A 15042-nucleotide genomic window follows, 5' to 3' on the forward strand; every position below is an offset into this window, starting at 1 on the left:
ATTTTCTCTGCCTTTAATGATGATAATTTGTGTGTGAACACAGAACAGTACCAGGATCTGCTCACACTTTTTAAAAATCTGTTCAGTCAGGGAGTCAAACCGACAACCACAAAGCTGCTAGTCTGACCTTTCCACACTTCCTATCTGTTCTACTGTCACGTTCCACTCAGAACTACGCTGATATTCCCAAAATAGCTCGGCAGCCACTAAACTTCTTCAAGGGACAAATTCAGTAAGACGGCGCCGCTAACGGGAGGATCATGTTCAGGCCTCAGCTCTGCCACACGAGCTGCTTCGTGACATCATAAAGCAGAGAGAGACACGTGACAGTTTATGCATACACACATCACAAAGAACACCACCACAACAAACAAACAAACACAACCCACCCTTTAAAACAGACTAAAGTATTCCATCCAGAGAGGCTATGATAACATCACTGGGTGGAATACTTTAGATAACCATGAGAATGAAGAAGATTCTAAAGAGGACGACAGCGACGATGAAATGGAGCAACTGATCAACATTTTTTTGCTTATTTAAGAATAAAATCCATAAACACTGATTAAAGTATTTTTAAGTCAGTTGCATGCTTTCTGTGCTGCTGTTTTGATTTTTATTGTTTATCTCTAAAAAGAACAGACTTGATGCATGTTGATAGTTTGGGCCAGCGGTTCTTACTATCACTCAAAATAGAGTATTTATTTATTGAGATTCGTCTTTATTGTTATTGTACAGGCCAGAGGTACAACGACAATGGGGTGCTCCCACAGAGCGACTCTATACCACAAAAATATAGAAAAACAAGACATCTTATACACACACACACACACACACACACACACACACACACACACACACACACACACACACACACACACACACACACAGTTGTGTGTAAAACTCTGATAATTTCCATGATTTTCCTTTATAAGTCATTGGTTGTCTGGATCAGAAATTTCAGTTAAATATATCATATAGCAGATGAACACACTGATATTTGAGAAGTGAAATGAAGTTTCCAGTATTTACAGAAAGTGTGAATAATTATTTAAACAAAATTAGGCAGGTGCATAAATTTGGGCACCCTTGTCATTTTATTGATTTAAATATATTTAGCACTAATTATTGTAACACTAAATTGGTTTGGTAAGCTCACTGACCCTTGACCTCCTTACACAGGTGAATCCAATCATGAGAAAGGGAATTTAAGGTGGCCATTTGCAAATGTTTCCCCTCTTTGCATCTCTTCTAATGAGTGGCAACATGGGAGCCTATAAACAACTCTCAAATGACCTGAAAACAAAGATTGTTCAACATCATGGTTTAAGGGAAGGAATCAAAAGCTATCTCAGAGATTTCAGCTGTCAGTTTCCACTGTGAGGAACATAGTGAGGAAATGGAAGACCACAGGCACAATACTAGTTAAGGCCTGAAGTGGCAGGCCAAGAAAAATCTCAGATAAGCTGAAGCGACAGATGGTGAGAACAGTCAGTCAACCCACAGACCTGCTCCAAAGACCTACAACATGATCTTGCTGCAGATGGTGTCTCTGTGCATCGTTCAACTATACAGAGCACTTTGTACAAAGAGATGCTGTATGGGAGAGTATGCTGCCATGTGCTGTTGTCTGTGTGCATCCTGCACATACAGGACATTAGTTGTAGGTAAGTTATGTGATTGTTGGCAGATGTTTCTTGTAATTTACTCATAAGTCTAAATCTGTCCATTAATGCTGGCCACTGATTGGCTGAAAGCTGCGGTCCATATGCAGAACAAATGTGTTTCATTCACATGTGGAGTAAATCTGACCTGTTCATTTCAGTCCAATTCACCATCACAGTCGGACATGAATCCACATAAAGCTCCTGATGTTTGAAAATGACCTCTGAAAATCCTTGAATTTGTGGCTGGAAAAGCAGCATTTTAAAACAAGTCCCTCTGTGTTTTTTCCTGCTCCAGGTGCGTTTCTCAGCCGGTGTCGCGCTGCAACGATTTAAACTTTTAAAGTGCTGTCGCTGTGGTGTGATCATCAGATGGCCTGATAGATCAGGTGTGGTCATGCCTGATTAATGCACTGTTTAAACATTTAAAGCGCCGTCGCTGTCGGTGATCACCACGCCGACAGATCAGCACTTCATTCAGGTTACACCTGATCACGGTTGACTGGCGCTTTAAAAGTTTAAAGAGTCCCAGCCGTCCGTTCATTCAGTGTTTCCCACAGACAGTCCACTCATCAGCATCTGTACACAGTGAAAATGGTCCACCAAGATAAAAAAAATACTACTAATAATAAATAAAATAATGTTAAATTACTCTGTTTCTGACACACCCCACACGGTACAGTACCGACCAGAACCACTGGGTGGAAACGGGGCTGTCGGGATACGCTGGATAATCGTCAAGGTGTGAGAGGACCTTAAAATGGTTCCTGGTAAAACTGGATTTTGTGATAAAAACACTGAGGTCATGTGATCACTGTCCTACTTTATTTACTGAACATGATCACACAGGTCAAAGGTCAATGTGTGAACTGGAACTCAGAGATATCAAAATCCAGGTAACCAACAACGGCACCACACACACACACACACACACACACACACGCACACAGACACACACAGGCACACACAGACATAGGCACAGGCACACACAGACACAAAGACACACAGACATAGGCACAGGCACACACAGACACAAAGACACACAGACATAGGCACAGGCACACACAGACACAAAGACACACAGACATAGGCACAGGCACACACAGACACAAAGACACACAGACATAGGCACAGGCACACACAGACACAAAGACACACAGACATAGGCACAGGCACACACAGACACAAAGACACACAGACATAGGCACAGGCACACACAGACACAAAGACACACAGACATAGGCACAGGCACACACAGACACAAAGACACACACAGACATAGGCACAGGCACACACAGACACAAAGACACACACAGACATAGGCACAGGCACACACAGACACAAAGACACACACAGACATAGGCACAGGCACACACAGACACACATAGACACACACAGACATAGGCACAGGCACACACAGACACACATAGACACAAAGACACACACAGGCACAGGCACACACAGACACACATAGACACAAAGACACACACAGACACAAAGACACACACAGACACAAAGACACACACAGGCACAGGCACACACAGACACAAAGACACACACAGACACAAAGACACACACAGACACAAAGACACACACAGACACAAAGACACACACAGACACAAAGACACACAGACATAGGCACAGGCACACAAAGACACACAGACATAGGCACAGGCACACACAGACACACAGACATAGGCACAGGCACACAAAGACACACAGACATAGGCACAGGCACACAAAGACACACAGACATAGGCACAGGCACACACAGACACACAGACATAGGCACAGGCACACACAGACACACAGACATAGGCACAGGCACACACAGACACACAGACATAGGCACAGGCACACACAGACACAAAGACACACACAGGCACAGGCACACACAGACACAAAGACACACACAGGCATAGGCACAGGCACACAAAGACACACAGACATAGGCACAGGCACACAAAGACACACAGACATAGGCACAGGCACACACAGACACACAGACATAGGCACAGGCACACACAGACACAAAGACACACAGACATAGGCACAGGCACACACAGACACACAGACATAGGCACAGGCACACACAGACACAAAGACACACACAGGCACAGGCACACACAGACACAAAGACACACACAGGCATAGGCACAGGCACACAAAGACACACACAGGCATAGGCACAGGCACACAAAGACACACACAGGCACAGGCACACACAGGCACAAAGACACACACAGACACAAAGACACACAGACACAAAGACACACAGACATAGGCACAGGCACACAAAGACACACACAGGCACAGGCACACAAAGACACACACAGGCACAGGCACACACAGACACAAAGACACAGGCACAGGCACACAAAGACACACACAGGCACAGGCACACACAGACACAAAGACACAGGCACAGGCACACAAAGACACACACAGGCACAGGCACACACAGACACAAAGACACAGGCACAGGCACACAAAGACACACACAGGCACAGGCACACACAGACATAGGCACAGGCACACAAACACACACACAGACAAAGACACAGGCACACACAGACAAAGACACACAGACAAAGACAGGCACACACACACAAAGACACACAGACAAAGACAGGCACACACACAAACACGCACACACACAAACACACACAGGCACAGACAGACAAAGACAAAGACACACACACACACACACACACACACACACACACACACACACACACACACACACACAGACAAAGACACAGACAGACAAAGTCACAGACAAAGGCACACACAGACAAAGACACACACACACACACATCAGTTTCATCCTTTGGTGTATTTTGTATTCTATCATGAGGATTCAAGTGGTGAAGATAGCAAAGTCTTCGGACCAATATTTTTTGAGAAATCAGTCATTTTTGTTTTGAATTCAAGCCTGTTTATGTTCCTCTTCCACAGTAAGAGCCTGTATTTCAAAATAAAAGCCTGTGAGATTGCAGCAGACCTGACAGAATTCATCAGTCTGTCCATCCTCTGACATCCCAGACAGCAGATTCAAATCTGGACATTTTCTGTTTGCTTGTGACCCCAAACCCAGAATTAACATGTGCACACTCCAGACAGAACAGCAGGACTGTGTCTCAACAGTGTCTCACACAGGACAAAAAAGGAAATTTGATGTAATGTGAACACTATCACAGTGCAAATTCGTAATTTCTTACTGACAACAAAAATTCATTTAAGAAAAATGAACACAACTGAAAAACAGGTTAAAGACTTTCATGAACGTCAAGACATTTTTCTATGTCAGTACTTAAAAAAATGGAGCAAAACTGGAAAGAGGTTTTCCCCAAAACTCAGCTGTCCTCAGCAAAAACCACATCTAGAACCCGGGGTCCCCACGAGTCAATGTCCTAGTAAAGAACTAATATGAACAGTTTATATGTGGATAGGCTGACAGGGACCGATCGACAAGGACAGACTGACAGGGACAGACGGACAGAGAGAGGACAGACAGAGAGAGGACAGATAGAGGACAGACTGACAGAGAGAGGACAGACTGACAGGGACAGACGGACAGAGAGAGGACAGATAGAGGACAGACTGACAGAGAGAGGACAGATGGACAGATAGAGGACAGACTGACAGGGACAGACTGACAGAGAGAGGACAGACAAGGACAGAGAGAGGACAGACTGACAGGGACAGACGGACAGAGAGAGGACAGACAAGGACAGATAGAGGACAGACTGACAGGGACAGACTGACAGAGACAGGACAGACAAGGACAGATAGAGGACAGACTGACAGGGACAGACTGACAGAGACAGGACAGACAAGGACAGATAGAGGACAGACTGACAGGGACAGACTGACAGAGACAGGACAGACTGACAGAGACAGGACAGACAAGGACAGATAGAGGACAGACTGACGGGGACAGACTGCATGTTGTGCTTCTCTGCGCCACAAAGAAAAATAACTGAGATGATTTTAAATGTCCCTGAGTCCTGATCCAAACTTGTGGTGTGAAGAGACTCAGCAAAAAAAAAAGAAGTTTTCAATTCAAACAAAATCATATCATTTAATTCAGGCTGATTTCATAAAGATTTTATGTTTAACGTGTCCCTATTGTACAACAGAACAATAAATATCTTGATTCATGATTAAAATGATCATGAATTAATCAATAATAATCAGTATTTTTGACAGTTCTGATTTCATAAACATTAGTTGTCATTTTTAAGACGATTTATCATCAAACCCAAAATGAACCTTCTAGAACAACTTCAGATTCTTGGTCATTTATAGTTAAATACATATTTTCCTCGTTTTTTTAAATTCCCAATAATCAAACACTGAGTTTTGTTGCGGTTATTTTGTATCCGACCTGCCGCCTGGTCCGGTTCCGGTCCGGTTCCGGTGTCGACGCCACAAACCACGAAGTAGTGCGCGAAGCGGCAGGACGGCGCGCCGCTGCCCGCGGAGGGCGCACTCATCTCGGCTGCAGCCAGCTGAGCGGCCCGCTCTCACCTCCACCAGCAGCCGAACAGACCCGCGTCCAGGAACCCGGGACCCGGTCCCAGTTCCGATTCCGGTCCCGCTCGCTCCGACGGTACCACGGACAGAACCCCGCTCCGTCCGCGGAGCCCAGAGCAGACGTGACCTTTAAACTTTGGACTCAAACTTGGCACTTTGCTGCACGAAACACTTGAGGGCTCTGGAACCGGGCAGCAGCGCCACCTGCAGGCCATCGGGCGGCCGAATGTCTTTTATCCCATCATGCAATGTGAGCTCATTGATAAGCAGCCATCTTTGTAGTTTTTGGTCTTTAAAGTTGGCTTAATCACACTCACTAAGTGAACCAATAATCAGGAGTGATCTGTGAAACACTAACCCTAACCCTAACCCACAAACACACAAGTTAAAAGTAAAAAACACTCCAACCTTTAATTATTTACATGCAGGATCTCCACTGTTCAGGATACAAGTCACTGCCGCCCTCTGATGGCTGCTAGGGGGCACCGTGAGTAGGCATCTATCTAAGATCCTTCCACCGTGGACTCTAAGACTGACACCCCCCCGACCCAAACTGTTACAGCATGGACCCTCAGACTGACACCCCCCACCCCCCCAAAACTGTACCAATGTGAACCCTCAGACTGACCAGACTATATGCGACTCTGGAACCAACCGGTCCCCCCAATCCCAACAGTCCAATTGTTAAACCCCTTGAGGTCCTTAGTCTGGGTCTCACTGATATAAGATCAGTGTCCTGAAAATCTTTTTTGATTAATGATCTAATTATTGATCATCACCTGGCTTAAACCTACAGCTGTCCTCCCCTTAAATGAGGCCTGCCCACCAGCATATACATTTAGTCACGTCCCTTGTGATGTGAAGCAAGGCGGGGGTGTTGCTCTTATTTATAAATCTAGGTTTAGCTTATTAGCTGTTGGGGGTCACAAATATAACTCGTTTGAGCATCTGATTCTCCGCTCCGCTCAGGATATTACACATTGTCATGGTCAGAAGAATAAAAATCAGTCGTATTACTTTGTCACTGTATATAGGCCTCCTGGCCCATATTCTGAATTCTTAGATGAATTTGGTGCGTTCATCTCCAACTTATCAACTAGTGCAGATAACATTCTGATTATTGGTGACTTTAACATTCATATAAATAAGCCTTCTGATCCCCTCTGCAAATCATTTATGAAAATTGTGGATGCATTAGGATTTCGGCAATGCATTCAGGACTCAACACACATTAGTGGAAATACCCTGGATAATGACATCATGCCTCTTACATCAGTGGTCTTTGATCACTCACTTCGTAGGTTTACAGTTTTGTTGCCATGTTTAATGGAACAACAACCTTATTTATCACTACGGCGACACATCAACTCCTCAACTATGACTGAACTCGAAGCTAGACTGCCTGATGTCTTAGCTTCACGTTTGGAAAATGCCCAGTCAGTAGACAGACTTGTGGATAGTTTAAACTCACTGCTCAAAGTTACACTCAACATGATTGTACCACCTTTATTAAAACCATGCCCCCCCCCCCCCCCCCCCAAAAAAAAAAACATTGTCAGCTTGGTTCAATGATTACTTGCGTGACCTTGAGCATAAGGCTAGAGGTCTAGAACGGAAATGGCATAGTTCAAAATTAGAAGTATTTCACCTTGCGTGGCGTGATGCTATTAGACTATAAGCATGTATTATTGGCTACAAAGTGGACTTACTACTATGATTTGAGCAACAAAAACAAGCATAACTCAAAGTTCTTGTTCGACACGGTGGCAACACTTATTCATGGACAACCACCTGTAGTTCGCTCTCCTTTTACAGCACAAGATTTCCTGGATTACTTTGGGAAGAAAATAGAAGACATCAGGTTAAACATATCCCAGCATGCCTTAACCCAGCCACTACACCCTGCTATTGAGGTGGGCACCACTACTGAGGTATTACCTAGATTTTGATAGTATCTCTCTAGGCATGCTGACAAAACTCGTAATGTCAACAAAAAGCACAACCTGTTTATTTGATCCTATACCAACCAAACTGTTTAAGGACCTGTGGTCCACTCTTGAGTCGACTGTGCTGGAAATTATTAATCTTTCTTTAACTTCTGGATCTGTTCCTAAATGTTTCAAATCTGCAGTGATTAAACCATTACTTAAGAAACCTAATCTTGACCCTAGTGTATTGACAAACTATCGGCCGATATCAAATCTATCATTTTTCTCTAAAATTCTGGAAAAAGTGGTTTCACAGCAGCTCGTAGACTATCTTACTGAGAATAATCTCTTTGAGCCACTGCAGTCTGCTTTTAGAAAATATCATTCCACAGAGACGGCTCTCACTAAAGTGGTGAATGATCCAGCCACTGGTCTACCTATTTTAATGGACATGCTGGAAACATATGGGAAACATTCAGGTTATGTTCTCAACATAAATAAAACACAGGTTATGACATTTAATTTTGCTCCCACACAGGAACTTAAAACAAAATATATGCTCAACTGGCATTCCACCCAAATTAAATACTTAGGAGCATATTTGACTAAAGATCTGTCTCAGCTATTCCAAAGTAATTCTAACAATGTTAGTAAAAAAATATGAGGATCTTAATAGATGGAGTCTCCTCCCCCTTGACTTTGGCAATAGAATTAGAAGAGTTAAGATGAACATCTTGCCCAGATTACTTTATCTTTTTTTGTCACTTCCTATAGACATTCCTACAAAACAATTCAGAGAATGAAATAGGCACATTTCATTATTTGTATGGAACAATAAGAGGCCAAGGGTGAAGTTTTCCACACTCTGGTTATCAAGGGAGCAGGGGGGCATGGTGCTCCCATCCTTAAAGGATTATTATATATCAGCTCAGCTAAGGCCACTTGTATGTCTGTGCAACCCATCTTATAAAGCTAAATGGAAAGACATAGAGACATCTTTAACAGATGTCCCATTACAATCATTAATAGGTTGTATTGACAGGGATAAGGCAAGACCACAGACAGAGAGTGACTGGGTGAACTTATCATTGAAGATATGGTTTGAAATTGTTCAACGCTATCAGCTCCAGAGGGAGGTAAAACTACTCAGTTGGCCTGCTTATGACCCTGACTATAAGCCATCATTGTATGATTTCAGATACAAACAATGGGTTTATCGTGGTATCACATCTCTATGTACAATAGTTAAAGACAATGTAAGGTCTGTGGGTTGAGGAGACAGGATTTTTACAGATACTTACAAATCTCTGATTATTTCTGTAAAGAAGTTAGGGACTCTGACCAGAAAGAATGGTCTAAGGTTGTTCAGTTATTTGTTGATGCATATAACTGCAGGAGCAGTAAGGGACTGATAAGTAAACTGTACCATGCTGTCACATCTCTTAAGAAGGACTCCACAGTAGGGTTATGACTACAAAACCTTTTTCAAAACTTTCATTTTCCTGATGTTGCATTTGATGAACTTTTACCCATAGATCACTTTTTTGAAGTTTATTTCACTGGATCATGAAAAAACCTCCCGCACCTAGCACCACATCACTTTTAAAAATACACAGGTTTACACAATACTATTTAAAAATAACGTAACAAGAAAATAATTAACAAGTATCACGAAATAACAAGAAAATATATACAAATAAATATTGCTAAAATATATTAATAGACAATAATTAAAAGAAATAAAAAATAAAGGTAAAATACATAAAATTGATAACAGATAAAATATAACAGTATTCAGATGATCATCTCTGACACAACAACAGTCAATACTGGTCTCAAAAATGGTGTTGTAGCCAGGCTTCAGAGAACATTTCGACACAAAGGATTCGATGAACCTCAATACATCGGCTGCCAGCTGTTGGGAAGGTGTCGTAGCACGGACCCACAACAGGGGGCGCTAAAGAACGGACAATGAATAAGCCAAAAAGTAACAATTTAATGTTGTGACAACACACAACTAAACACACAAAAATTGTAAAGTCAATTAACACCAGGTGACGTGTGGGCAGGCTCGAAGATAGAAGACCCCCGACGAGAGAGAAGCCGCGTCCCACACGGCTTCCACCACCAACGGTCTGAAGAACACCGGGGCCGCCAAGTCCCGAGTCCCCAGGTGGCCTCTGTCTTCGGCTGTCGACCCTGGTACTGCTGGCAGAAAGCAGAGACAAGATGAATGAGTGTGAGTCCGCACACTCAGTAATCCACAGTCTGCACTCAATTAGGAGGGAGCACCTCCACCTCCAATCACACACTCGTGCAGCTCCTGTTTAATCCACTTATCTGGTTTGGGGTGTGAGGTGAAGCCGTCGCTGATCACACCAAACGCCAATCCCACAGATAATGACGAACACCACAGGATAACGGCTGCAAAAGAAGTTCAGGTTATCACTCAACGGTTTGAGTCAGCAGAGAAATTACCTCTTGGTAGTCGATTTCTCGGCGGGGAGGTGGAGTTACAGTCCGGCTTAAGTAGTGGTGTAGATGAGTGACAGCTGGTGCGATGATAGGGTTGCCAACTCTCTGAAAAATAAACCAGGGACACCTCACTGGCAGGGCTGACCGGCCCATGGAAATATAGACTGGAATGGACATGCGCGCCTCTATCTATTAGCGTCACTCAGGACAGGAAGGTGCCATTACTAAGGGTGGAAATATGCAGCTCATCAATAATAAACTGACTGCTTTTTTTGCACTAGCGTCACTATTTCTTAATGGATTTTAATAAATGTAGGCTTCTTTCAAAGCCCTTTGAAAGCTCTTTCCAATGCACCTATGCATGTGTGGGTGAAGAAAAAAAAAAAAAACTTATGTAAAATGCAGAAATTTGGGGAAATTACGACAAACTGTGCTGCTTTTCTCGCTCTATTGTTGCTATTTGTTAACAGATTTTAATAAAAGTAGGCTTGTTTTAAAGCCCTTTCATTGCTCTTTCCAATGAACCCATACATGTCTAGGTAGAAAAAAATGTTTTATGTAAAGTGTGGAAATTTGTGGAAAATATTCCATTCTGTTCATTTACTGTGATTTTTTTTCCTGTCATCATAATTCTCGATGGATTTTTTTTATAAATGAAGCCTTGTAAGTTGTATTCAAGCTGATTAAAAGCTCGGATAAAAAAAAAAATCCTTATGTATTAAATATAAATCTGAAGTCTTGACATTGTACTCATTTATCTTGCTGCTTTTTCCACTGTAATATTATTGCTCGTCTTTTAATAACAACATATATATGATTTTTACTAACATTTTATTACAAGTAGATATAAAGCCATTCAGAATTTATGACTTTTGACCCTGTCAGGGTAAAAAGTGCCTCCTCCATCCCCTCCAACCACACTGTTCAAATTTAAATGCCTCCTGTGACCACATATTAAACAACAGCTGCAAGTATATATATAGACATAAATATATTTAAACATTTTTGTTTCCGCATGTGAACGCAGCTTAATGAATAGAACTTATGGCGTTGAGTTATAGTCTCAGTATTATTGACATTAAATTGCGGCATAACGACTTTAAAATAGACATTTGTTTTACATAATTACATTAAGGCTCTTGTATTTTTGCAATTGTAGTATTGGAGAATTTGTTTTTGTGGTTCGTGCAGTTGATGATGAAGCACTGGCTGCCTTTTTTCTCCTCATATCGCTTCTGTTTAACAGGATCAAGGTCTCTCTCCACGCTGCTAGTCACGTGACGTCCATTCCAGTCTCTATTTCCATGGACCGGCCAACTGACCATCACCTTCACCCATTAACCATTTGACCATCACCTTCACCCATTAACCATTTGACCATCACCTTCACCCATTAACCATTTGACCATCACCTTCACCCATTAACCATTTGACCATCACCTTCACCCATTAACCATTTGACCATCACCTTCACCCATTAACCATTTGACCATCACCTTCACCCATTAACCATTTGACCATCACCTTCACCCATTAACCATTTGACCATCACCTTCACCCATTAACCATTTGACCATCACCTTCACCCATTAACCATTTGACCATCACCTTCACCCTTCCCAGCGTGTGTGTGAAACGATTTTTAACCATTTGACTATTGACTTGACCCTGAATTTAAGTAGATGCACACATGCATTTGTTATGATATGAACATGCGGAAAACAAATTATTATTTAGCAATTTATTTTTAGTGCAAAATAAATTTTCACTTACAATTTCAATATGAGCATCCTGTCCTGCTTCAAAGTATATAAAAAAAAATGTCTTTAAAAATAAATCTTTCTCTGTCATGTTATTGTTATAAAAGTGTATAAATTAACAAAAAAAAAAAAATACAAAACAATGTAACAGTGAAAGTCTGAAAAAGTAAACAATACTTACAATACTTATAGCTGTTGTCGTGCAGCTTTTCCCATTTGCCCATGTACTTTTGCTTTCTTTTTTGTTTTTTTTTCGAGGAGGAGTAATGACGTTACAGACATTGCTGTTTGTAGGCGTATCTGCAGTGTCAGTGTCAGTGTCAGACACTGACACAGACACTGACACAGACACTGACACAGACACTGACACTGTGTCTGTGTCAGACACTGACACAGACACTGACACTGTGTCTGTGTCAGTGTCTGACACTGACACAGACACTGTGTCTGTGTCAGTGTCTGTGTCAGTGTCTGACACTGACACAGACACTGACACAGACACTGTGTCTGTGTCAGTGTCTGTGTCATAAAGCGCCAGTCAATTCCATTGACATTTTACAGACTTTTGTTTCTCACAGAAATACGGGACAAACCGCGTCCCGTTTCAGGTCAATACGGAACACACACTTTTATTTCCAAATAAGGGATGATTCCGTTTTTCAAGGGACGGTTGGCAACCCTATGCGATGAGTGACAGCTGTCACTTCTTCTGGGTCTGGCGCCCTCTCGTGCTTGGAACCCGCACTCCAAGCAGGGCGCCCTCTGGTGGTGGTGGGCCAGCAGCACCTCCTCTTCAGCGGCCCACATAACACCAGCACCACATTCTTGATCTTGTTCTGCGACATGTGTTGGACTTCTTTTTTCCTATGCGGTCACAGTCACCTAACATTAACTACGAGTTTATTGATGAGTTTATTGAACAGTATGATGATTTGCAAAATGCATAAATGGACACAGAAGTGATACCGGAGTATGAGAACCTTGGCTGGAGACATGATTTTAAATTCCCTTTTGAGCTTTGTGAAGCATACAAGTTTTACAAAACGGAGGAAAAATGGTCTTGCATCAAATGGCACAAGCTGCCATCACTTCACAGTGCCAGGTGGAACTCATGAGGAATTTTTGCACTTATTGCATTTTTCCTTCTTCCAAATTGACGAGAACAGCTGAGGGTAACTTGTGATTTCATTGCAACTACATGGTCGCAGGCCTGGTTTTCTAACCAACACTATTAAGAGATGGATTATGAAGATCTGCTGTCAGCAATATCCAAACTTAAGTGTCCCAAAGCTGTGAAATGCTTCTCTACTCACTGGAAAAAGGAACTATCAGTGCTTGATGTGCCTCGCTCCAACATACAGTAGCTAAGACGGCTGTAAAGTTGATGGAGGAGGTTTGTTCTACATGTAAAACAGATAAATATCTTAACAGCAAATTTATTAACATGAATACACAAATCTGAAACACTATTAAAAATACTACAAATGCTATATGTACTCATTTTCATGTATTCCTTGTGTATTGTATGTAAAAGTGACCTGTTATAATAAAGAGTGTTTGAGCCGCGAGGTGTTTTAATGTGAAATATGAAACTGTCTTAGGTGCGGGAGGTTTTTTCAAGGTCTGGCAAAACCAAAGTCATTTTTGTGAGTTTTAGTTAAAAGTTCATCATTTATAACCCCAGGCTAATAAATTTGAGATTTGTCATAACCCTACTCCACAGAATATGTGAAGCAATGCTGGGAAAAAGAACTGGACATTGTAATAACAAAGGACATATGGGTGAACGCTTGGATAACACAGTCAACTAATTCATTGGGGTGGAGAGACTTTTGCTGGAAGAATCTGATTCGCTGCTTTATAACCCCCAAGCAAAAAAGTAAACAAACAGATGCTGGAGAAAATGTGGAGAAAACATGGTGGACCATGCCCACATATTTTGGTTGTGCCCCCCCATCCAGACTTACTGGAGGGAGGTGACAGAAGTTATTGTTAAGGTTTTGGGTTTTAGTGTGGATGCGACATTTCTTTATCTGTATTTAGGTAATTTTTCTGAGGAATTGGACAAAGATGATGAGTATCTCCTAAAAATTCTGATGGCTGCAGGGAAGAAGGCAATCACTAAATATTGGCTTCAGAAAGACACCCCTACTGTGGGCACATTTGTTGGCAGATGACCTATTCCTTACGGCTACAAAAAGAAATCGGAGAGAGAAGGTGGGGAAATGGTCCGTTTACATGAATGACAGAATCAACGACATAGGTTAATCAGTTATGTGCTGATAATGATGTGCATTACTTAATGACCTCAAGTTTTCATTTTTTTCCTCTCTGTTTTTCTCAATGTTCTTATTGTGACAAAAATACCATAAATAAAAAGTTACAAAAAAAAAAAAGTGGTGAATGATCTTCTGCTTACAATGGATTCAGACACCACTACGGTTCTGCTGCTGTTAGATCTCAGTGCTGCATTTGATACAGTGGATCATCATATTCTACTTGATGGGCTGGAAAATCATTTTGGGATTATTTGGAGTGCCCTTGCATGGCTGACGTCATTCTTGACCAGCTGTTCTCACTGTTTTGTACAATAACACTACCTCTAACCTTAGTGAAATTTGGGGTTCTGTCTTAGGCCCCCTGCTTTTCTCCCTTTCTTTATATAGCACCCCTTGG

At 42.1% G+C, this 15042-nt stretch overlaps 1 protein-coding gene across 1 annotated transcript in view; it reads right to left on the reverse strand.

Moving 5' to 3' along the window:
- dennd5b (DENN/MADD domain containing 5B) overlaps positions 1–6247 on the reverse strand; it is a 215476-nt gene extending 209229 nt beyond the window's left edge. Inside the window, exon 1 of the mRNA XM_034163218.1 lies at positions 6055–6247. Coding sequence (XP_034019109.1) covers positions 6055–6163 — 109 coding nt within the window. The 5' untranslated portion in view covers positions 6164–6247. The remainder of the gene's footprint in view (positions 1–6054) is intronic.
- Between the last annotated feature and the right edge of the window lie 8795 nt (positions 6248–15042).

Source organism: Thalassophryne amazonica, chromosome 22, assembly GCF_902500255.1.
Source record: "Thalassophryne amazonica chromosome 22, fThaAma1.1, whole genome shotgun sequence".
Classification (NCBI taxonomy): domain Eukaryota; kingdom Metazoa; phylum Chordata; class Actinopteri; order Batrachoidiformes; family Batrachoididae; genus Thalassophryne; species Thalassophryne amazonica.